The sequence below is a fragment of the Sphaeramia orbicularis genome, chromosome 7 (assembly GCF_902148855.1).
Source record: "Sphaeramia orbicularis chromosome 7, fSphaOr1.1, whole genome shotgun sequence".
Lineage (NCBI taxonomy): Eukaryota > Metazoa > Chordata > Actinopteri > Kurtiformes > Apogonidae > Sphaeramia > Sphaeramia orbicularis.
In genome coordinates this window covers 30,327,821-30,349,402 of record NC_043963.1, presented here as the reverse complement: position 1 = coordinate 30,349,402, position 21,582 = coordinate 30,327,821, and the positions used below count along the sequence as shown (strand labels likewise).

General features: G+C 38.0%; 5 protein-coding genes across 9 annotated transcripts; 4 read left to right on the top strand and 1 right to left on the bottom strand.

Annotated features, from left to right (window-relative positions):
- Positions 1-1,861: 1,861 nt before the first annotated feature.
- Positions 1,862-5,376, top strand: abhd6b (abhydrolase domain containing 6, acylglycerol lipase b). Its single transcript, XM_030138147.1, has 9 exons — positions 1,862-2,217; positions 2,405-2,536; positions 2,927-3,083; positions 3,305-3,418; positions 3,519-3,651; positions 3,900-4,057; positions 4,164-4,218; positions 4,319-4,419; positions 5,012-5,376. Exons 2-9 carry the CDS (start codon positions 2,412-2,414, stop codon positions 5,189-5,191), a joined length of 1,023 nt encoding a protein of 340 aa, XP_029994007.1. The 5' UTR covers positions 1,862-2,217; positions 2,405-2,411; the 3' UTR covers positions 5,192-5,376.
- Positions 5,377-5,429: 53 nt separating this feature from the next.
- kctd6b (potassium channel tetramerization domain containing 6b) lies at positions 5,430-8,571 on the top strand. The gene is made up of 3 exons (XM_030138159.1): positions 5,430-5,578; positions 6,337-6,438; positions 6,852-8,571. The coding sequence occupies exons 2-3, from the start codon at positions 6,412-6,414 to the stop codon at positions 7,536-7,538; spliced, it is 714 nt and encodes a 237-aa protein (XP_029994019.1). The 5' UTR covers positions 5,430-5,578; positions 6,337-6,411; the 3' UTR covers positions 7,539-8,571.
- A 731-nt stretch (positions 8,572-9,302) lies between these two features.
- On the top strand, positions 9,303-10,670 carry uqcc5 (ubiquinol-cytochrome c reductase complex assembly factor 5). Its single transcript, XM_030138165.1, has 2 exons — positions 9,303-9,581; positions 10,261-10,670. The coding sequence occupies exons 1-2, from the start codon at positions 9,428-9,430 to the stop codon at positions 10,350-10,352; spliced, it is 246 nt and encodes an 81-aa protein (XP_029994025.1). The 5' UTR covers positions 9,303-9,427; the 3' UTR covers positions 10,353-10,670.
- On the bottom strand, positions 10,486-13,851 carry ognb (osteoglycin, paralog b). 3 transcript variants are annotated; one of them, XM_030138152.1, is made up of 7 exons: positions 13,708-13,851; positions 12,371-12,578; positions 12,185-12,257; positions 11,754-11,918; positions 11,467-11,669; positions 11,257-11,349; positions 10,486-11,154 (listed from the first exon to the last, which is right to left on the bottom strand). In XM_030138152.1, the coding sequence occupies exons 2-7, from the start codon at positions 12,467-12,469 to the stop codon at positions 10,984-10,986; spliced, it is 804 nt and encodes a 267-aa protein (XP_029994012.1). In that variant the 5' UTR covers positions 12,470-12,578; positions 13,708-13,851; the 3' UTR covers positions 10,486-10,983. The 3 variants fall into 3 exon arrangements, with proteins under 3 accessions (XP_029994012.1, XP_029994011.1, XP_029994013.1); XM_030138151.1 differs by lacking the exon at positions 13,708-13,851 and having other exon boundaries at positions 12,371-12,657; XM_030138153.1 differs by lacking the exon at positions 13,708-13,851 and having other exon boundaries at positions 12,185-12,253; positions 12,371-12,657.
- A 998-nt stretch (positions 13,852-14,849) lies between these two features.
- LOC115422088 (14-3-3 protein beta/alpha-1-like) lies at positions 14,850-19,704 on the top strand. 3 transcript variants are annotated; one of them, XM_030138155.1, is made up of 6 exons: positions 14,850-14,960; positions 16,117-16,418; positions 16,534-16,657; positions 17,286-17,449; positions 17,687-17,782; positions 17,874-19,704. In XM_030138155.1, exons 2-6 carry the CDS (start codon positions 16,125-16,127, stop codon positions 17,928-17,930), a joined length of 735 nt encoding a protein of 244 aa, XP_029994015.1. In that variant the 5' UTR covers positions 14,850-14,960; positions 16,117-16,124; the 3' UTR covers positions 17,931-19,704. The 3 variants fall into 3 exon arrangements, with proteins under 3 accessions (XP_029994015.1, XP_029994016.1, XP_029994017.1); XM_030138156.1 differs by lacking the exon at positions 14,850-14,960 and adding an exon at positions 15,168-15,264; XM_030138157.1 differs by lacking the exon at positions 14,850-14,960 and adding an exon at positions 15,245-15,261.
- The last annotated feature ends 1,878 nt before the right edge of the window (positions 19,705-21,582 follow it).

Sequence of the window (21,582 nt, the reverse complement as noted above, 5' to 3'; positions counted from 1 at the left end):
ATTATGCCAATATTTATGTTTACAAACTGTCCAAACAAAAAGGATGTGAATAACCTGAAAAAAAATGAAATTTGTAAGGAAAAATAAGTACAATTTTATCAATATTCTGCCTTGATTTATCATTTCTACATGTGCATTACAGATCAGATCAACAAAGGCACAAAACATTTAGTAACAGGCAGAAAATTGTTAAAATTGCACTTAATTTTCTTTAGACATTTCAGGTTGTTCATATTTGTTCTGGTTATTCACATTTTATTGTTAAAGGATAGTTTGTTAATGTAAACATTTCCATAATTTAATGTTTTTGCACTAAATCAAAGAGAAAAAAATTGATGTTGTCATTATTTATAGGTTATTATGATATTATTTTTAAGTTTGATGCCCTAACTTGCACTTTGCAAATTCATCCCATGAGCCGGATTGGGATATTTAGCGGACCGGTTTTGGTCCCCGGGCCGCATGTTTGACAACTGTGTTGTAGAAGATGGCAGAGTTTCCACGGTAACTACAGAGCCTCTGAACGTCCAAATGGGTCATATCCGATGACCATGAAAAGACGACAAACTGTATTTTACACCAATTATTTACATGTATTGACAGAATTAGTGGATCAACAGGTATTAAACAGTTTATATCAGCGGATGCTTTTGGTCGGTGATGGATGTTTGGGTCTTTATGGGTTAAAACCAAGTAAGAAGAAATGTTAAAACATCTTCCTATCCACCTTTTTATCATTTCATTTTAACTAAATGTGAAAGACTCACAAATCCTGACAAACTGGCTATTAATGTAGAACCACTCAGATTTCACATTCTATGCCTCATGCATAAGGTTTTGTATTTGATTTATGTAACACTGACAGCTGAATTACTGGGAAAAACAGCAGAGATCCCATTCCTGGAGCCTTGCACTTGCATTCTGTCCATGCATAACAAACTGATTTCAGGCTGTTTTCCTTGTCCTTCTAGTCATAGTATTGGCCCATAATCTTGAAGGTGAGGCTTTTAAGCGACTGTACTGGAGGCCTGTACCAGAAGTCAGAATCTGCAGTCTACATCTGGATTAGGAGTCTCTTCTTCTGAATCTCTTTACAGCATTGGCGTTAACTGAGGCTTAAATGATGATGCCCTACAGTCTGTATCTGTCGTGACACCCAGTGGTCTGTGCAAAAATCCTTCACATCTTCACTTCTGGCAGCAGTAAACATGTACCTCTCAACAGTCTGTCTCTTTCATGACACCCAGTGGTAAGTTTTAGACATGAAGTGGAAGCCAAAACAGATGTGGACTTGTGTCTGACTTAACCTGTTTCATCAGGAGTCTCTCACAGGATTTCTAAACTGGGGGTTTATTCTAAAGTAGTGGAAGGTGGTCAGAGTCAGCAAGTTAAACACGCTGGAGGAAATGGGAGATGTGTTTCTTTTCTGTGAGAAAATAATGATGGCCCTCAGTGGTTTTCATAATGGTACAGACTAGAGGCAACATTATACCAACCATGCTTGAATATCCTTTACTGTACAAGTTTCCACTCAAAAATTAACCTAAAAAGTGGCACTAATAAAGAGTAAAACGGTGATTTAAGACATATTACTGATCTGATTGTATCTGAATATTTTATCATTAATGTTGGTTAATATAACTCCACTTGCGCAAAGACTGTAAACTGTTTTTCAGGCCTTTTAGGTATGATCACTCTAATTATATGACTGAAAAACACCTCCAGCTGGATGTGACAGATAGAAGCACACTGGTGCTATTAATGAGTCAGATATTTGCAAGTGTGCATCCTTTTTGACATCTTTGACCTGTAGGCATATCTACAGTAATCCCTCAGTACACATAAGAGTAAAATCGTTTATTGTATTCACCTTACTGACCTCCCTGTAGATAATAATGCTACATGTAAATCCAGACTGCTTTTGTGGCCTGTACGTTCTCTTTAAAAGATTGACCGGATAATGTAGTGGCCCGGTTTTCCCAATGATGAGTAATAATCAATGAGTTTATCCAGAGCAAGCATAATCTGCTGGGACTAACTGCACTTCACAAGACCAGATTTTTAATGCAAATATTAGTTAATACTTTCTACATATCTACAATTACATCTGTGGAACTATATTTTCTGTATGCATAAAAAGTAAACAGCAGACTGGCAGTTGAAACTACAGCCACGTGTCTACAACAAAACACAACGAGGGGAAAACTAATCTGAAAAGTAAGTTTTTAGATTTTTCACCTGGCTTAATTGATAATATAAATACGTCTAGACCTGCTTGTTTACCTGTGTTTAGTTTGTACTTTTATGGAAATGCCATTTTATTTATTAGACATCATGTCAATATGCCCCTCCCCCAACACTTAATGCTCTAGCAACATTGTATGTGTGTTCATGTATTTTTTAGGGGAACCATGGCAGCTGATCTAGATGTGGTGAACCTATTTATCATTGCTGCGGGGACACTGGCTCTTCCCATTCTGGCTTTTGTCGCCTCCGTCCTTCTTTGGCCTTCAGCACTAATTAAAGTGTATTACTGGTAAACTAGATAACTGTGCTGCTCTGGCATTCTGTTTTCTCCTCCTGTGATGCCAGAGATGAGCCAGAAATGATAACGTGAAATGCAAATATTTGTGCAAATGTATGTGCTTTAACACTTAAGTCAGAGATTGTTAGTTTTCTTTACTTTCTCCCTTAAATTTTCCCCTCAGGTTAAGTTAAGTCATCTTTATTTTACACATTCAGCATGTATGTTTGTCTTTACTGATTGCAGCCTATTTCAACAGTAAGCTTAACACACAGCAGTGCCGGTAATACATGCTCATAAAAAATTTGCATCTCATCGTACTATCACTTGGCTGAAATTTGAATCCCAGAGCTGTCATGCCTGAATGTGTATGTGAGCTCAGACATGTCTGCTCATCCACAGGTACTGGAGGAGGACTCTGGGCCTGCAGGTGCGTTACGCAGACTGTGGTGGCTATCGATTCTGCTACTCCTACAGAGGAAAGCCCGGGATGAGACCTTCCATTTTAATGCTGCACGGCTTCTCTGCTCACAAAGACACATGGCTGACTGTTGTCAAGGTGGGAGGGCCTGCAACACAAAGAATTTTCAGAATAATAGTTCAAATGAAATAATTTAAAGATAAAACTGTTGACAAATATTTACAGATTGCAGTATTTTATTGAGCCCCTTAAAACACATTAACCATGTACATTAATAGTTTTACTTCATAACCACCCTCACTAAAGGACTTGACTACACTAATGCTTTCAAACTGTTTTACTGGCCATCATCACTCTAGTATCTTCCAAAACATCTGCACATTGTGTGTGTGGACATGCCTGGCCATGAGGGAACAACACGTACCAACACAGACGATTATTCCATTCAGGGTCAGGTCAGAAGAATCCATCAGGTAATCTACAAAAGGAACTTCTCAAGTGCATGCATGGATTTGTCATTTGATACCCCACTCAGTCCACTGAAAGTCTGTGTTTGTTCCTCATTTTTCTCAGTTTGTGGAGGTCATTCACTTAAACAGGAAACCTTTCCATCTAGTCGGAAACTCTATGGGAGGAAACGTAGCAGGAGTTTATGCAGCTTTCTATCCCTCAGAAATCTGTAGTATGACTCTCATTTGTCCAGATGGTCAGTATGTGTCTATTTGTGTATATGTTAATTACTTGCATCTTATAGATAAGATAAACATCCTTCATTCCTACCAACATTTGCTTTTGATCTGAATACCAGTTCTTCAAGTAAGACCAGACATTATCCCGCTCATATTAATGCAGGGTTTTTTTTTCTTTTTTTTTTGGTCTTTGTAGCATTTGCTCCAAACAAAATGTGAGTGTGCGTTTCTAATCCCCCCCCCAAAAAAAACATTTAACCTGCAGGAGTAAGACACCCATGTGAGACCAAATTTGATAATCATCTCCAGGACCTGGAGCACAGCAACTACACATTAAACATCCCTTTGATTCCCACTACACCTGAGGAAATGGAGGATATGTTCAGGCTTTGTTCCCATGTTCGCTTCAAGATCCCTCAGCAGGTCAGGGCTACATTTGCATTGTATTAAAAGCAGAATTGATATTAAAATAATTCCAGTCACTCACAGTGGAATACAGACTGTTTAAAGGGTGTTGTTCATTATTCAGATTCTTCAAGGACTGGTAGATGTCCGCCAGCCTCACAACACATTTTACCATGAGGGTTAGTTCATTTTGTTGTGAAATCTTTTTTTTTTTTTTTTACCGAGTCTTATGTTGCCCTATAGTCCGCTTTATCTAACATACACTTATTCTTTTCTTAGTATTCATGGAAATTATTGGTGAGAAATCAAGATATGCCTTACAGGAGCACTTACATCTGATTGCTGCACCTTTACAAGTGATATGGGGCAAACAAGACCAGGTAAAGTACAGAGTATTTATATAGGGACTAAATAAAACATACAGAACACATTGCTTTGTTACTTCTGTCAGTGGGATGGTCACCAACTACACTTTCAGTCACTGGAACTGAATATTGGAACAGTTTACTGCTCAACATAAGAGAGTCACAATCATATGCCTCCTTCAAATCACAACTTAAACATTGGATGAAGGAAAACCAAGCCTGTGACCATCAGTAGATCATCCTCACTGTGTTGTTCTGTGTGTTTTTATGATGTTTTGCATTTTTGTCTACTATCTTTTTATGACGTCTTTTACGATGTTTTGCCTTTTTGTCAACTGTCTTTCTTGTCACCTGCCTAGGAACTACAGATGGAAATTTGTACCGCTGCTACAATCTGGCATATTTACAGCTGCAATTGTTGTAGATGTTCATTAATATGCATGGTCCCTAATAAATAAATAAATAAATAAATAAATAAATAAATAAATAAATAAATAAAAAAAAACATTTTAAAACATATGGCTGTATACCTACTTTTAACCTACAACTGGCCCATCTATGTCCAGTCATTCCATCTGTATATGTTATTTGATAAATATTTTGCCAGGTGGTGGATGTGTCTGGAGCTGCAGTGATAGCAGACGTCATATCTGGGTGCAGAGTGGACCTTCTGGAGAACTGTGGCCACTCTGTAGTGATGGAGAGGCCTTGTCGAACAGCCAAACTCATTCTAGAGTTCATCATCCTGCAGCAAGATGCCAGGGGTGGCACAAAGAAATCTTCCTGAAGACATTTCCTTTATTCATGCATCAGGTGTTGCTTGTGTTTGGCATGTAAATAGAGACACTGGAGCCTACAGTATATAGACACAACATGTGCAAGTTTAAGGTTTTCCTCACAAATAAACTGCATCTGAAACCGTATCTGTAATGTAAACCGAATATGAGAATAAAGGTCCTGATCATGTGTGGATGAGTGCTGAGGTGTGCCTGTGTTCTTGCAGAGGTGCCTCCTCCTCCCCTTCACCCTCCTAATATGCGCAGTTTTGCTGCAGCCTGGATCCGAGCACAGCTGCCCGGTGAAACCAGCGGCAAACATCAGTGAATATTTAGCTACTGTGATCAATGCTAACCTCAGACCACCAGAAAACACAAGTGCAAACTAAACTGAACTGGTAAGGGATTGAATTCACATATATTTACTTCCATGTGGGCTAATTAAGACCCAGGCGTTTACCCAAGGAGTAACAACAGTTAGCTATTAAAAGCTAACACTAGTGGACGCTAGTAAAGCTAGCTAAGCTAACTCGCTAGTTAGCAACTAGCAATTAGCTAGCAGGATGTACGATTAACATTTGGGACGTCGTTGTTTTCTCGTATTTAACCGAGCAAACATCAGCGTCACAAGCTGAAGTTACAACTTAACAAATAAATTGAAGTTAAAATTGCTCTTTGCTGTTTGCGATCTTGCTAGTATCTCATGGGTTTTTCTTATCAGCGACAGATTGAAATGTACCAAGGTTAGACGACTCCCTTGAATACCGGCTAAAAAAAAACGCAGGATAGTAGCTGTGTTAGTGTTAGTCGAAAATATAAACGCAGGCTTAGGTCAGTTTTAAGTAGTTCGTGTTTCATAGGGAAGTATGTTGTGTAAAAAAAAAAAAAAACACGAATCGTGGTCGCAAAACCATACACACTAACCACTACAGACTTTGTCAATGAAATATTCAACCAGCCTAGAGTGTAAGAGTAACTCAAAACCTACCAGTCATATCTGAATAACACTGTCTCGTTTGTAGACGATACTTCTATAAAAAACCACAAAGATCTCACATAATGTCACTATCTGAAACATGGACATCATAACATAAATGCCTGTGCACTTCACATCCTCTGTATCAAATGAATTCCAATGTGACTTCTTTCTTTGCAGGTGATATCGTAGTACGCCAAAGCCTATCTCTTCTCTTAGTGTTTTGGTTCTGACCAAGTGGCTATTGCTCTACAAATGGATAATGGAGACTGGGGCCATAGGGTAAGAGAATATAACAGGAGAAGTAAAAGATGATTGTGATTCCATTCATTCATAGATTGTCTTTTTCATAAACAAATACAATCAAATGCCAGCCTTAATTTTTGTTAAAACTCCTGAGTCAGTGTTTTCACGATCATCTTTGGAGCTTTAGTGTGCTGTGTTGAGGCTTATTATATAGTGTTCTCATTTGATAGAAATGGGAGCCGGTTAAATATTACAAACACCTCTCACTGTAATGCGTTACAATTTAACAGCACCACAAGCTATAAGATTTATTGTAGTTCTTTTTACTACACTGCATTCATCCTAAATAGATGTCCCACTTGAAAAGCAGTATGTCTGCATATTCTGTCATACCCTTATTTCAACACATGATCTGTATTGTTTTCTGTCTTTGCTTCATTTTGCTGTAGATGACTACTCCTGTTACCTTGAATGTGGGAGGCCACCTGTACACTACCAGCTTATCCACCCTACAGCGCTATCCAGACTCTATGCTGGGTGCCATGTTTCGAGGAGATTTCCCGACAACCCGGGACTCTCATGGAAATTACTTCATTGATCGGGATGGAACACTTTTCCGGTACATCCTGAACTTCCTGCGGACATCTGAGCTCACCCTCCCTGTAGACTTCACAGAGACTGACCTCCTGAGGAAAGAGGCGGACTTCTATCAAATCGAACCATTAATCCAGTGCCTTAATGATCCCAAGCCTCTGTACCCTCCTGACATCTTTGAGCAGGTAGTAGAGCTCTCTAGCACAAGGAAACTGTCAAAATATTCAAACCCAGTTGCTGTTATCATCACACAGCTCACCATAACTACAAAAGTCCATGCCCTGCTGGAAGGTATTTCTAACAACTTTACCAAGTGGAACAAACACATGATGGACACCAGAGACTGCCAGGTGTCGTTCACCTTTGGACCATGTGACTATCACCAAGAGGTGTCACTGAGGGTTCATCTCATGGATTACATAATGAAACAGGGCTTCACCATTCGGAACACGCGAGTGCATCATATGAGCGAGCGTGCAAATGAGAACACTGTGGAGCATCATTGGACTTTCTGTAGACCAGCTCATAAAGTTGAAGACTGAGCTGCAGTACACCACTGCTTTTTAGTTTTCAAAAATATCACAAGTCATCAAAAAAGAACAAATACAATTTCTGTTACAGTCATGTATTACAAGGAATACAACAATTTTTGAATTACTTTTGTCATCATGGTCCACTGTACAAGACTTAAGCTTCAGATGGAAAGTGCAAAAAAAATAAAAGACTGAATCCTTTATTTTTGTTTGGGCCTTGTGGTGCAATAATACCTAGGTGCAACACCTAATTCTCTGTCCTGCTGTCATGAGATATCTGATGACATTTCCTAAACTATGAATTCACTACTAAAGTTTAAATCAAAACCAATCATATCACAGAAAGCAGGATGGATATTCTTCCTTTTAGGGATTTGCGCCAATGCCAAAACTTTATCAAATGGTAGCAAATGTATTATTATAGGAATCATTGTGTATTTAATATGGCCCTAATATCTTAAGGTAGAAATAAAGTGAATGTAAACAAACTGACATGATTTGAGACTATTCCTATATGGAGTATAAAAATGTACATCTGAATATGCATTAATGTAAATTTCAATCAATGTGTGGGGGAGGGAGGGAGGTAGTGGGTGGGTTGATGGGTCAGGTGGTGTCAGAAAAAAAATGGTCAGGTGGTGTCAGAAAAAAAATGTTTTGCCCATACACAGGCAATTGTGGCCATAAATCAAACCAGCTTTTGGGCTCAAGTCACTGAATTAAGAGTCTTTTTAGACCCTAAGTCGTCTTTTTATTACAATAAATTATGATTATCTGTAGCCCAGTTTCTTTCTGATAAGTTTTCAGTAGATATTATGAGTAGTCTTTTAGCTCCCTGTTACCTCTGTGTATGGTACTTTCTCTGAAGACCCCAGTAGTTGTTGCATGTGTCAGAGTGTCTTGTGTATGTGTATATATATGTATTTGCTGTGTGCTCTTTGCACTATTATGTCATACTGTTACACTTTAGATCTCATATCAACAGTGATGTGTTAAGTCATCCCGGCCAAATAAACCCATTTGTGTATTTGTCAGTCATTAACTTTGCTTTATGCTTTATCTTTTATTGGTGTGACACTTTTCACCTCAGGTCCTCTGGTTTGTTCTTCTGTAGATCAGCCATTAAACATTAATCCACTCAAATATTCCTAACAACAAACCAATTTCAGGCAAAGTAACCATAATGTTGGAATAAGATCTAGGCTTTGCATGGTTAAATTTACCTTTTGGACTGAGTGGCATCCTTTATTTTCTACAGGATTTCTAAAATTAGCTTTAACAGCTAATGTGGTCAACTGTTTATTCTTTCAGATGATTTTTGGTTAAATTAATGCTATAACTTGCACATTAACATCACTGCAGTTCTTTTAATTCAAGGCATACAAGAGAGATTTGTGAAAAACCACTCAAGACATGCAGAACAGCACTTCAAGTTTGAGCAATTATATGTATATTTAGGTAGGAAGGTGTAACATTACATGCAAGATATTACAAAATATTACATATTACATTATTATCAATTGTAATATGTTTAATTCTTAGATTCTATATGCTTAAAAATTTACAAAACCTATTTATTTTTCTCTTATTTTACTTGATTCCTGCTCTTATCACTGCTTCTTCTGTCACAAAGCATGACAGCTTCACATATAACACCCGGATGTTACGACTTTCTAGATGCGTTCGTTTCACTTTACGACATCGCGCTATGTACAAACTTCCGTAGATTTCGAACAACCCCGCCCGTGTGGTTTATACCTCGAAGTGAAACGAACCTACACGCTCAGGCTGCCATAACAGCAAAGACCCTTACTGCATGGTGTGATGGTGTAACACTGAGAAGGACGGGGCATTGAAGTGTGTTTGGCGAAGCACTTTATAAACGTCCGTTATTCAGGATGTCTTACAAGAGTCTAAATATTAAGTACTTGCTCAGCCTCGTTCCGGGCAAACGCCATTTTGGGACGTACAGATTCCTTCCTATATTTTTTTGCATCGGAGGAGTTATGGAGTGGATCATGATCAACGTGCGGATAGGAAAGGAGACTTTTTGTAAGTGTACAATAACACACTAGCTTGTTTTCAGTATTACGTGTGTGTGTGTTAACGTCTGGTGTTTAGTTTAGCTAGCTTGGCTGGCAGTAATATGGGTTTGTACCTCCAAAACAAGCTGTAAAACATTAACTTTGGCAGGAAATGGTAAGACTTACCTGTGTTGCCTACAATAACAGAAGTGTTGTGTTCAGGTACAGTCGTTACTTAATGTCTTAAAAGCTCCTTCATTTGGTTTGTACATGAACATTTCTATGTTACACAGGCTCCTAATGACTATGCTTGTTTACAGATTTGGGACAAAACACCCTGGGTGACCTTCTGAATATTTCCTCAAACTTTCCAGTAATCACCTCTTCCATTTGCTCCACTGCCACAAGAAAATGTGGAAAAAATGTGTGCACTAGAGGAAAAAACATTTTAAGTATACAGACATAGTCCAGACAAGCCCCAATACAGTTGTATGAAAACAAGCTTCAATTTATAGTGTAGTAGTTCCATTCTTTAATACAGTATTTATTATAAATGTAAAATATCCAAATCTGGAAAACTCAGTTCTCTGTGGTGGGGAATTATTGCCCAGACTGTTCTTTAGTATGTACTCTATGTATATATCCCATTTGACCACAGCAGCAATATCTGGATTAAGTGTCTCATTTCACTGCCTTTTTCTTTTCAGATGACGTTTACCGAAGAAAGCAATCAGAACGACAGTACCAGAGGAAGCTAGCAGATGGTTTAATAATTCCCAGTGAGCCTGAAGCCAAGTGAGCAATGGCTGGACTTCATCTCCCATCAGAAGACACATTTTTGGACTTCCACTCCTGCTTTTTGAGGGAGAGTTGAATGGACATCAGTTAAAACCAACAGTCATTATACATTATAAACAAGACTGATGGAGAAAGAACTTCAAACATGCAAGTTTTATTGGTAATGTCTGCTGTGAAAGGGAACACTTATAATCTCCACATTTGTTCATGAATATCAATGTGATAGTGTGTCCATGTGTTGTTTAAAACGAATCACAGAACAGCTACTACTTTCAGCTAAACTGTAACCTAAGAAAACTATTCAAAAAACATAATATGAGTGATTTTTCACATATGGTATGTGTTTAATACAAGTAGATAACACTGATAGAACTTGAAAAAGAAACAAAACAAACACACAACATGCACTGACTTCCCCTGGAGTAAATCTTTACAAAACATCTGCTTATAATTACTGAACAACTGTATTACGGACAGAGAATTCAGAATGTGTTGAAATCCCTACAAACTAACTGTAAAAACAATGACATTCACTGTCAAAACTTTCATGGCCTTTAGCTATTCAATTGATTTTTTTGAGTATATAAAAATTGAACTTAAGCCTATTTTGTAATTTGCATCTTTTGGTATTTTTACTTGTACGATCCGATAGGGAGAGCACGCAGGCAGATGAAGCTGTCGGGATAGTTTGACAGTACGATGGGGTTCCCGTCCAGTCTCACCTGATCCATGTTGGGCCGGATGTAAAAACTCGTGTTTCCTTTGCAGATTGTCTGATCTGTTATTGTTCTGATCCTGTTGTTCTGCAAGAACATGAGAGGTCTAATTATTCCACAGAGCCGATCTGATTACTTTACATCACCTTGGCAACTGTTGTGGTTGTGGGCAGCTACACATGAACTTACATTCAGGTGCACAACCTGAAGAGACTCTGGAAGTTGGGGCACTGCTGTCAGTTCATTGTTTCCAAGGTAAAGATATGCCAGTTTTGTGAGTTTCTGCAACCACAGACAACCAGTATCTTGAGTTGTTTGTCAAAGGTATCAAACATCCAACAGCGATAACTTTACTTGGTATACTGACTGTTAAAAAAGTTGACTCACTTTTTAACTTACTTTGAAAGCAGTAGCCTTTACACCTTGGGTTGTAAGCCTGTTAAAATTGCCGTTAAATGTTATAAGCTTGTTGGGCAGTATGGGAAGTCTAGTCAGTCTGTTTTCTGCAAGATTGAGCTCCTCAAGATTGGTCAGTTTTGAAAAAGCAGCATCTTCTATGTCAGTAATTTGATTCCCACTTAGGTCTATTCTTCTTAATGTGGCTGAAAAAAACAACAACAACAAAGGGATTGAGAGACTGAAGGTGATACTGACCAAAGAGAATATTAAGATGAGTATTCACTTACCCATGTCTGCAAAGTCTTTATTGCTTATTTTCGTGATTTTGTTGAAACGCGCATAAAAATATGCTGTTTCCCTTGGTAGTGCGGGGACGATTGACATTTCAGGGGACACCTCCTCACAGTACACAGATCCACTCAGGCAAACGCACAGTAGACATGTTGGCATATCTGAAAAGATCACTGCTTTTTTAACATATAGTTTTCACAGGAAATTTTTCGTCTCAGGCTAAAGTCCCCTAATTGGTGTAAGCATTGTTAATGTGCAACTTTAAATGTGCTTTACAGAGTTTGGATAAGGACACTTGATCTGCCCCATTATTACATAATATGGGCTTTAGCTGCATTCACAAAAATGTGGAAGAATGCCTTAGCTGTGTTGCATAATCAGCTTTGAAAGAGTAGTTAAAAACTTTATCTGTTCAAACAATCCTTACCTTCCACATTTGTTGCTACTTCTGACTCTGAGTCTTGAAGCATGCCATAGTCAGGAATGTTTAGACTGTCTATCTGTAAAAAGAAATCTTCATAATAGGTGTAGTTTTCTTCCTCACTCAAAATCCCTTGTATTTTGTCCACTCCAGTCATTAAAAAAGCGGAGAAACCCCAAAAGATGATCTTACCTCAGCTTTCCTTGCTTCCATGTATTCATACTTTGCTGCAGAAGACAGAATCCAAGGGAGCATGAGAGATGTGAGAATTAACGCCCTTAATTGTATCATGGTGTCTTTGCTGGCAGTGAGAGGAGCGAGTGCTGTCTGTTAAGTTGGAATCCGAGGTAAATGTGAGCAGAAAAATTTTCCATCCAGTTTTTATTCTGCTGCCAGTATGCTGCAGAGTTAGAAAGGAAGCAGAACTTTAACTCAATACATGCTGTGTTTGTGTCACTCTGGTTACAGTGACTCCTAGGACAGTGACTCCTAGGATTGCTTACTGAGCATTTTTTTCTCAGAACATAGTGACGTATGTTGAGTGTAATTAACACAAAAAAGATGAAAAAAAGACTGTGATTGCTCATTAAAATCTGTCACTTTTAAGAATACCGCAGGGGAGAAAGTGATAAAACCTACAGATAAAGCATTAGTACCTTCAACCATCATCTGTGCTTACTGAGTATTGTGAAATTGTACTTTTTCTGAAGGAAGAATCTTACGGGGAGTATCTTGCCATCTGATTATTTAGATGGGAATATTTTCTCATTTGCCAAAAACAAACACTGGGCAGAAAGCCTGTTTTATTGTGTGCTTCTTAAAAGAAAACTCGCTTCATACCATCCATTCTTTATTGGAAACTATCTTTCCCATATCAAGATGAGTCATCCTGATCACCTCTTAGACATGATACACACATTTTCTATACCTGCTAAATAATGGTGATATTTTAAGGTGGACTATTATGCAGGTAAAATTCCAACTGTATATATATTTTTTAATCTGATGATATGATTCTTAAATGTTTACATTTAATCATTGTTATATACAGTACTGGAACGTCACACTTGAGTAGAAGTACAGGTACCTTACCAAAAAATTACTTTGGTAGAAGTTCAAGGCACCAACCGAAATGCTACTCAAATTAAAGTCTTTAAATATCCAGTATTTACTGTACTTAAGTATATCAAGTAATCTACAATTAAATGTACTCAAGTAATGAAAGCAAAAGTACAAGTAAATGTTAATAACAACAAAGGCAGTCAGAATTTTGAATTTTATAAAGTTTATCCAGGATTTTAAAACATGGTAAAGTAAAAGACAAGCAGTCAAAATATTGAAAATAATGTCTACATCACGCACTTGAAAAACAAGGTTTCAAAAACCTAAACAGGAGTAGAATACTGCTGGTATAAGAAATGTCAGAATTTGAAAAACTATGAAGCTTTTGTGGCACCTCCAAGCATGGAGCCGACCTTACACTTCGTAAACAAGGAATCCAAAGTCTAAACCACTGACATAATACTAACCTGTTTTATGTCATAGCTTCATTCAACTCTCCTTCACATCTGCAGATTTCCGACAGGTTGAGTGTGGATCGTCGTCTGCACATGCGCATTAGGCGATTAGGCCCAATGACAGATGAGCTTCCTGACTTTGTTGCAGTCATCAGTAATCTCAGCAGTGAAAACACCTAATTTCCTTTAATTAGTTTTGTAACGAGTAACGATACTGTGCATTAAAAATATGTTGGAATAAAAGTATGCAGTTATGTTAGGAAATGTAATGAAGTAAAACTGAAAATCAACAGAATAAAAAAATACTCAGTACAGTATAAATTCTTCCAAAACATACTTGAGTGCAGTAGTGAAGTATTATTACTTCGTTACTATACAACACTGTATTTAACATACTATTTGTACATATGTAAAACTTTTTTTTTTCTTTAAAACTGGGGCCTGGATATACAGAGCAAATAAATACCAGTCAAGGGAATATAAGGAAGGCAACCACTACCCTTGGCTTAATGGTACCATGGATTCAGGAGAAGATCTGTTAATGGCCCTGCCTTTTATTCTGTTGTAAAAAATGAAAAAGCAACCCCAATGTAGCCTATATTTGATTTTAAGCCCTGTTTGCAGAATTACCATTAGTTTGACTTAACCAGTTCAGCCCTAACAGAATCTGGATCTGCTTTAACTTTAGCATTAAGTAGGCTAATTGAGGCTAATTTCCGAGCATGATTTTCCAACATTACTGCGTAAATGTTAATATTTACCACCCACATATTATGATCTCTAACATAAAGCAACGTCTCAAACCTGTGTAATCTACTAACCACATTTTAATCGTCCACTACTAATATACCCAGGCTGTGACAACAGCTGAGTAGTAAAATAGATAACATTTTGTGTGAAAACAGAACGGCACAGTCGGCCCATGTAATTGCATCTGTATTGATTTGTTAACAGTGGTCCTGTTCAGAAAAAATAATCACATAACCGATATAATCCGAATAAACGACCGCCTCTTTAAGTTACGGAATTACTGAGGTACGTGCATTTAAGGAGCTCGTTGAAAACTCCTTTGCGTCTTGGTGAAATAAAGATCAAATTTAACATATGAGCAGTAGTTGCATTACGTAAGGCAGATGTGTGGTGAGAAAAGGGGAAATAGAAGCGCTAGTGAAGCGGAAGTGGTACTGCCCTGAACGATACGCTGAGCGAGACGGAGGCTGAATCGTCCAGAGAGACAAAAAAGCAGGATTAAAATCGCCAATATTGTAAGTGTTATAACCCCGCAATTACATGTATGTCGTAATATTAGCGGTATATTTGATTGTCGCGCAGTGTTTGGGGGGCTGTTTCATCGTCTCTGGTTGAATTCTGTTGAGATGCCATAACGGTAACCGAGCAGGCACCCGCTATGTAGGCTACTGAAAGGCTAGACTAGCTTTAGCTGTTAGCCATCGAGCTAACCGACGCTCGGATTCCATGACACTTTGTTCTGACGGGCGCACCAGCCAGGGCGGGCCTTGCTACAGCAGATAAAAACCGAACAAAACGGAAAAGCGAAGCCTTGTGGTGGTAGATATTGCTTACTATCGCACATATCTGTATGTATATGAACAGAAGTGTTAATTTAGTAACACCCTAAGCGTATTTTGTAAATCAAAGTCGGCCCTTTCTTTTGGTGCCCGAGCTTTACCGTTATATAGCGGTATATTAGACGACAGTAGCTAGCTATCACTTAGCCACTCGTCGCCTTGCGTTATCGTGAATACGACAGATTAGCTGTAGTAACATTATATAATACGGTTAATTTTGCTCCTTACAGCGGAATGTAATTCAGAATTGATCAAATAAGTGTTTTTTGACAGCACCGCTTTTGCGATTTGTATTATTCCCACTTAGCGTAGCTAGCATTATTAAAGGGTGGGCATTAAACCCTAGCTAGCTTAACCCGGGAAGGCTTCGGTTGGTGTAGCAAGTGTCGGTTGTAATAACGCTAATGGAGCCCGTAGAAGATACTCAAAATTGTCTCTTTAGAATAACATTGTGACGTTATTAAGAGCATTGGTGATCTAGGCCCCGATTTCTAAAGACATAATTTGGCTATGAATGATAACGGCGAGGCAGGATTGAATACGTTTTGAGATGGCTAGCAGCTAACGTTAGCGAATGATGTGTATGGTTGACCCACTTGCCCAGGGGCCCAGTTTCCAGTGGATATCGTCGGCTTCTATTGAATATAGCGATTCACTCCAAAGACGTGGTTTACCAAAACGAAATCAAATCAGTTCAGTACACACAGCCGCATGCAGCAAACACGGCTGTATTATCTATGTCAGGACTAAGGTGTTGCCGTGTTTTTGCCATTTGATTGACTTTACGATCAACTTCTAATACGTTATTTTAATTATACGTTTTCTTTTTCAGTCTAGAAAATGGATAAGAACGACCTGGTACAGAAGGCCAAGCTTGCCGAGCAGGCTGAGCGCTACGATGACATGGCCGCAGCCATGAAGTCGGTGACAGAGCAAGGTGCGGAGCTTTCCAATGAGGAGCGCAACCTTCTCTCCGTTGCCTACAAGAATGTGGTAGGAGCACGCCGCTCATCCTGGCGCGTCATCTCCAGCATCGAGCAGAAGACCGAAGGCAATGACAAAAAACAGCAGATGGCACGTGAATACCGGGAGAAGATTGAAAATGAGCTGCAGGAAATCTGCAATGATGTGCTTGTAAGCGTTTTCAATATATTTTGTTTTCAAATTCACACTCACATACATATGTGATTACATTGCACATTTGTTGTGATGATCATAAATTGAGAAGCTTAACTTTTCTTTTTTTTAGGGCCTACTGGACAACTTTCTCATTAAAAACGCATCTGCTGCTGAAAGCAAGGTGTTCTACCTGAAAATGAAAGGAGACTATTATAGATACCTGTCTGAGGTTGCATCTGGAGATACTAAGAAGTGTAAGTGGTGGGAAACAATGTACCGAGTAAAAAATGTTATCTGGTTGTGTGGGGAAGACAAATAATCTCACAAGATGTTTAACACTGCTCTAAAGAATATTTTGTACAAGTGGCTCAAGCTACAGTGATAAAGTTGGCCCTAAGTGATCTAACCACATCACCCTGCTACGCAGTTTAGTACGCTCTTTAGAGAGTTTTAACGCCCTCTGTTTTTTTTTATTTTTATGTATCTATTTATTTATTTTATTTTCACTTTTTTTTTTTATTCATTTATTGTTGAGGCTTAAGTTTTGGGTGAACACTGATACTTGCACAGCACCAAGTTGGAGAGCAGCCACAGAGTAATGGAATATTAAAACTGTAAAAGAATCAGATATCTTTTCTCATTGCTTGAGAACAACTAGGAGATTGAATAACAGACTTATAAAAGGTGTGACTCTTTCTGCTCTGTTAACATATAGACATATTTTATTGTAAATGGGATGTGATGAAAAAGGTAAATTTTCCATATCAGCAGTAAATGAATAATGTCATTTTACAAGCTTGGTCTGCTGCCCCTTGTGGTCAGAAAAAATATTTAAATACAAAAAATAGATTTATAATGTGGTTTATCTTTCTCCTGTTAAAGCTACGGTGGAGCATTCCCAGGAGGCATACCAGCAAGCTTTTGACATTAGCAAGGGAGAGATGCAGCCAACACACCCCATCAGGCTTGGCTTGGCCCTCAACTTCTCAGTCTTCTACTATGAAATCCTCAACAACCCAGACAGGGCCTGCAGCCTGGCTAAGACGGTATGAACCGAATCCTACTCTGCCCATTTTTTAATTTCTTAGAACTGATTATTTGTGTTAGATTGATTGTTTTCAAAGCTATTGGTACCTGAGCCATAAAATAAATGTTGGTTCCTTCGCATTAAATATAACTTTTTTTCTCTCTACGTTGTGGATATATTATTTTCAGCTTTTTATTTTCACTCCCTCTAGTTTATTCAGAACTGAAATCTAACAAGTACATTTTTTGTATTTCAGGCATTTGATGAAGCCATTGCTGAACTCGACACCTTGAACGAGGATTCTTACAAAGACAGCACCCTGATCATGCAACTACTAAGGGACAACCTGACTGTGAGTTACAGACCTTGCACCACTTTGCCTCCAATTGATTCTGATGTATTATTCAGAACAATTGATAACCTTTTTCTTTTCTCTGTTCCAGCTGTGGACATCAGAAAACCAGGGAGATGAGGGAGAGACCGGAGACGGGGAAAACTAATGGAATTGCACTGTTAATCCACCTACACTCTTATCTTAAACACAGACAGCTTATATACATCCCCCTCCACTCCATCAGCCCCTCCCACTTCTGTATGACAAGCAGCCTGAATTGCTCCTGATCAACTAGTTTACCCCTATCAGTTCATTGTGAGGTGACAGGGTATTTTCAGTTGTTAGCAGATTCAGTCACTTTGTGGAAACATGTTGTATTGAGTAGTGAGTCCATGTTGCTGTTTTTTTTTTTTTCTTTTTTTTTTTTTTTCTTTCTTTTTTTTGTGTTGGCTTTGTGTGTATGTCTCGTTTGTTTGTTGAGCGCGAGTGGATGTTCGAGATTGTGTGCGTACGATCTGGGGGGTGGGGGTGGGGGGGTGTTGTGAATTTTAATCGTCCTTCCAAATTCCCTTGTCCCCGCTAGTTTGTTGTGCATTTTTAATCCCTTTTTTTGTTACTTTTCTTATTTGTGATTCCTCATGCTATTTACAGGTTTTATTGTATGGTAATTAAACTGGCAATTGATTTTCACCAAACACTGTGATAGTAGGTGTTCCATTTGCTTCACAAAACTGTTCGAATTTCCAGACACAGTACAATCTTGTATTCAAGTAACTGCAATTCTGCTGTGGGCTCATACAGAAAGGAGGCAGGCTGTATTGTGACACTGACATCTTGGTGTAATCCTCCTTGATCATGTTCACAAATTTCACAGTTATAAAGTTTTAAGGGACCCCTTAAAGTGTCATGTTAGATTTGTTCAGACATAAGACATTCCACATTATTAGGCTTTGGAAAGGCAGTGCCCCTTTTTTTTTGTTTTTATTTGAACTAAGTATGGATTGTCTTTGTAGTTTTACTCACTGTTCAGGTGCTGCTTGAACTCAGTACAATTGAAATTGTATGTGCGTAAATGTGGTTCCATGTATTTTGCAAGTTTGACTATCATCTGTATGTAAAACTAAAGTAACCTTTTATTGATGTTAATTGAAAATGTCTTACCACACTGTATCAACCCTGCTTGCAAAATATTCCTCTTAAAAGCGGTTGTTTTCTCCAACGTTTTTGTGCCTGGCTTTCTCTTGCAGCCTCTTTTATTTCCATTCAAGTGGCAGCATCTGTTTTTAGAAATGTCAAAAGAACGAGTTAGGCCAGACAAACAGAAAATTTGGTGAATCTTGTCTGCAGTTTAAAACGATGCACATCACTCTGCTGTTGGCTAGTGTGAATGATCATTTTAAAAATCAGGGTTAATCTTGAAGGTGCAATTTGGAGAAGCCTATACCATCACTTTGGAAAGAAGCTCAGTGTCACAATACCATTTATCACCACTACATTCCACATATTGTAGTTGAAAACACCATTCCACATTATAGCTGACAGTCTGTTTACTCTGACAATGCTCCAATGAATTGAAATAATCTTATGTTGAAAAAAAAAAAATCTTCATGTCAGTTTATTATTATGCTTGATGAAAATGCAGTTAGTGAATGTGGAACGAAGCCTGTCTGTATATCAGGTATCTACTTGCTTTGTTTTTACTGACAAGTCTTATGGCTAAAATTTGCTTCTGTAACAGTCTATTACCCAGTGCACAAAAGTGGTTGTGAAAATTTAGAATAGCTCTAAAAAGCAATGACGAAATGGAGATAAAACAATGGTTGGTGTAATTCTAGCTTTGTGTTTATGTATCTTAAAACCATTCTAGTTTCACTATACATGTAAGAAATAGGAAAGTGTCAAAGACCATTCAGTGAAATAAAGTTTCGTTTAAGATAACAGGCAAAATACGTCTTCGTTTTTATTCATAACTAATATATTTCTGAATACGGTGCTGTACATTCAAATCAACAAAGAAACATCTGTCATTATCCATCAATATAATGCTTAAAATTTGCTGACTTTGGTAAATGATTTTAGTCCAATGATTACTAAAGTGTTAGTATGCAGAAAACCACTAGGGGGCGAAGAAAAAAAAAATCGATGTTTTTTTTCTTTTTAAAATCATGAACTATATTTCTCCGCGGAGTGATATGTCACATTGACGTCTATCCTGTTGTCTTTAAATAAACGGTGGGCGGAGGAAATGCAGGTGTTCCATGGCAATAATTAAATGAATACATCTGTCTGCCCATGTGGAAAGTTAAAGTGATTCCCACAACCTGCTACGCCGAAAATCACACATCTCAATCTGACATCTTAGACATTTAATACTGTAAGTAACGACAGTTTTGCCAATTTTTTTCTTTGTTTTGCTGTTTAAGTTTTAATTGATTTACATGTAAAACAAATATTGATGCTTTGCAGATAGCATGTAAATACCGCCTTTTTTTAAGCTAGCTGTCTCTAACCTCTCCTAAGTTGAAGAACATAATTGAGCGTGTTTAGTTAACTCTGTACCGCATTCATGTCACTTTTTTGTCGCTAAATTTGTCTCCAAAATGTGAGCACCATCTTTTCTCGAATTAATTCACTAAATGCTCCTCATTTTAAAACTACAAATACCGGTAAACAAGGACTACATTTTTTCCTTGTATGTTTTAAATGACACATAAGTTATGTACAAACAAAATGTAACTGTTAAAGACTACTGAATATGCTACAGAAGATCTCAATGTCATGTAACGTGACTGGAGTTAGAGCCTCTTCTTCGGCCCTCATACCAGTCACAAAAACATTAAAACAATTTATCAGTTGAATGTGTCCCAAAGCTGGACATACAGCCTTGGAGAAAAAAAAAAAAAAAAAAAGAAACCACTGCAATTTCCTGTGAAATCAGCATGTCTGCATGTAAGACAGCCATTCCCTTCCTGTATCTGTTGAATTCCAACACAAACACACCTTATTCTACTAAATAAACACCTGATCCTTGTCTTATTTAAGAAGGAAAAGTATAAAAACCACTACTGTGGCCATCACTATCTTCTTACAATAGGCAAAAACAGTGCTATTAGTACCGCAAAAGTAACTGGAATCAAAAACTAACCTTTGAAAACTACTGGATTTCTGCTCTGACAATGTTCCCAAACTCTGAGGACTGGTTTTTCTATCAGGACAATGCTCCTGGCCTCAGCTAGGTCAATAAAGGTGTGGATGACAGACCACCAGATGAAGACCCTGTCACGGCCAGCCTGATCTCCAGACCTGAACCCACTTTGAAAACTTCTGGAATATAATCAAGAGGAAGATGGATGGACACAAGCCATCAAATAGTGCTGAGCTTCTTGAATTTCTATGCCAGGAGCTGCATAAAGTCATCCAACAGCAATGGTGGAGAGACAAGACACGTGGAAGCTGTCATTGAAAATCAGGGGTATTCCACCAAATATGGATGTCTGAACTTTTCCCAAGTTAACACATAATTATTGTGTTGTGTAGAAATTAATATGAACTGGTTTCTTTGCATTATTTGAGGTCTGAAAACACTGCATCTTTTTGGTATTTTGACCATGTGTAGTGTTCTGTGAATACATGCTATAAATAACAATATTTTTATTTGGGATTTGGGAGAAATGTTGTCAGTCGTTTAGAGGATAAAACAAAAATGTTCATTTTACTCAAACAAATTTTGCAGTGGTCTTTTTTTCCCCAAAGCTGTAGTCATGAGGTAAAGGCCACCCAGTCCAAACCTGGAAGTTGGTGTTTGTCTCAAGTTTTCA

Excerpts from the sequence above, each read along its gene's own strand:
- kctd6b (XM_030138159.1), top strand. The coding sequence starts at position 6,412 with ATGGATAATGGAGACTGGGGCCATAGG. Across the intron at positions 6,439-6,851 it reads ATGGAGACTGGGGCCATAGG|ATGACTACTCCTGTTACCTT; the intron begins GTAAGAGAATAT and ends ATTTTGCTGTAG.
- ognb (XM_030138152.1), bottom strand. The coding sequence starts at position 12,469 with ATGATACAATTAAGGGCGTTAATTCTCACATCTCTCATGCTCCCTTGG. Across the intron at positions 12,258-12,370 it reads TGGAAGCAAGGAAAGCTGAG|ATAGACAGTCTAAACATTCC; the intron begins GTAAGATCATCT and ends TTCTTTTTACAG. Across the intron at positions 11,155-11,256 it reads TTCAGGTTGTGCACCTGAAT|AACAACAGGATCAGAACAAT; the intron begins GTAAGTTCATGT and ends ATGTTCTTGCAG.
- abhd6b (XM_030138147.1), top strand. The coding sequence starts at position 2,412 with ATGGCAGCTGATCTAGATGTGGTGAACCTATTTATCATTGCTGCGGGG. Across the intron at positions 3,419-3,518 it reads AGGTCAGAAGAATCCATCAG|TTTGTGGAGGTCATTCACTT; the intron begins GTAATCTACAAA and ends CATTTTTCTCAG. Across the intron at positions 4,219-4,318 it reads CAACACATTTTACCATGAGG|TATTCATGGAAATTATTGGT; the intron begins GTTAGTTCATTT and ends TTCTTTTCTTAG.
- uqcc5 (XM_030138165.1), top strand. The coding sequence starts at position 9,428 with ATGTCTTACAAGAGTCTAAATATTAAGTACTTGCTCAGCCTCGTTCCG. Across the intron at positions 9,582-10,260 it reads GATAGGAAAGGAGACTTTTT|ATGACGTTTACCGAAGAAAG; the intron begins GTAAGTGTACAA and ends TTTTCTTTTCAG.
- LOC115422088 (XM_030138155.1), top strand. The coding sequence starts at position 16,125 with ATGGATAAGAACGACCTGGTACAGAAGGCCAAGCTTGCCGAGCAGGCT. Across the intron at positions 16,658-17,285 it reads ATCTGGAGATACTAAGAAGT|CTACGGTGGAGCATTCCCAG; the intron begins GTAAGTGGTGGG and ends CTCCTGTTAAAG. Across the intron at positions 17,450-17,686 it reads CCTGCAGCCTGGCTAAGACG|GCATTTGATGAAGCCATTGC; the intron begins GTATGAACCGAA and ends TTTGTATTTCAG.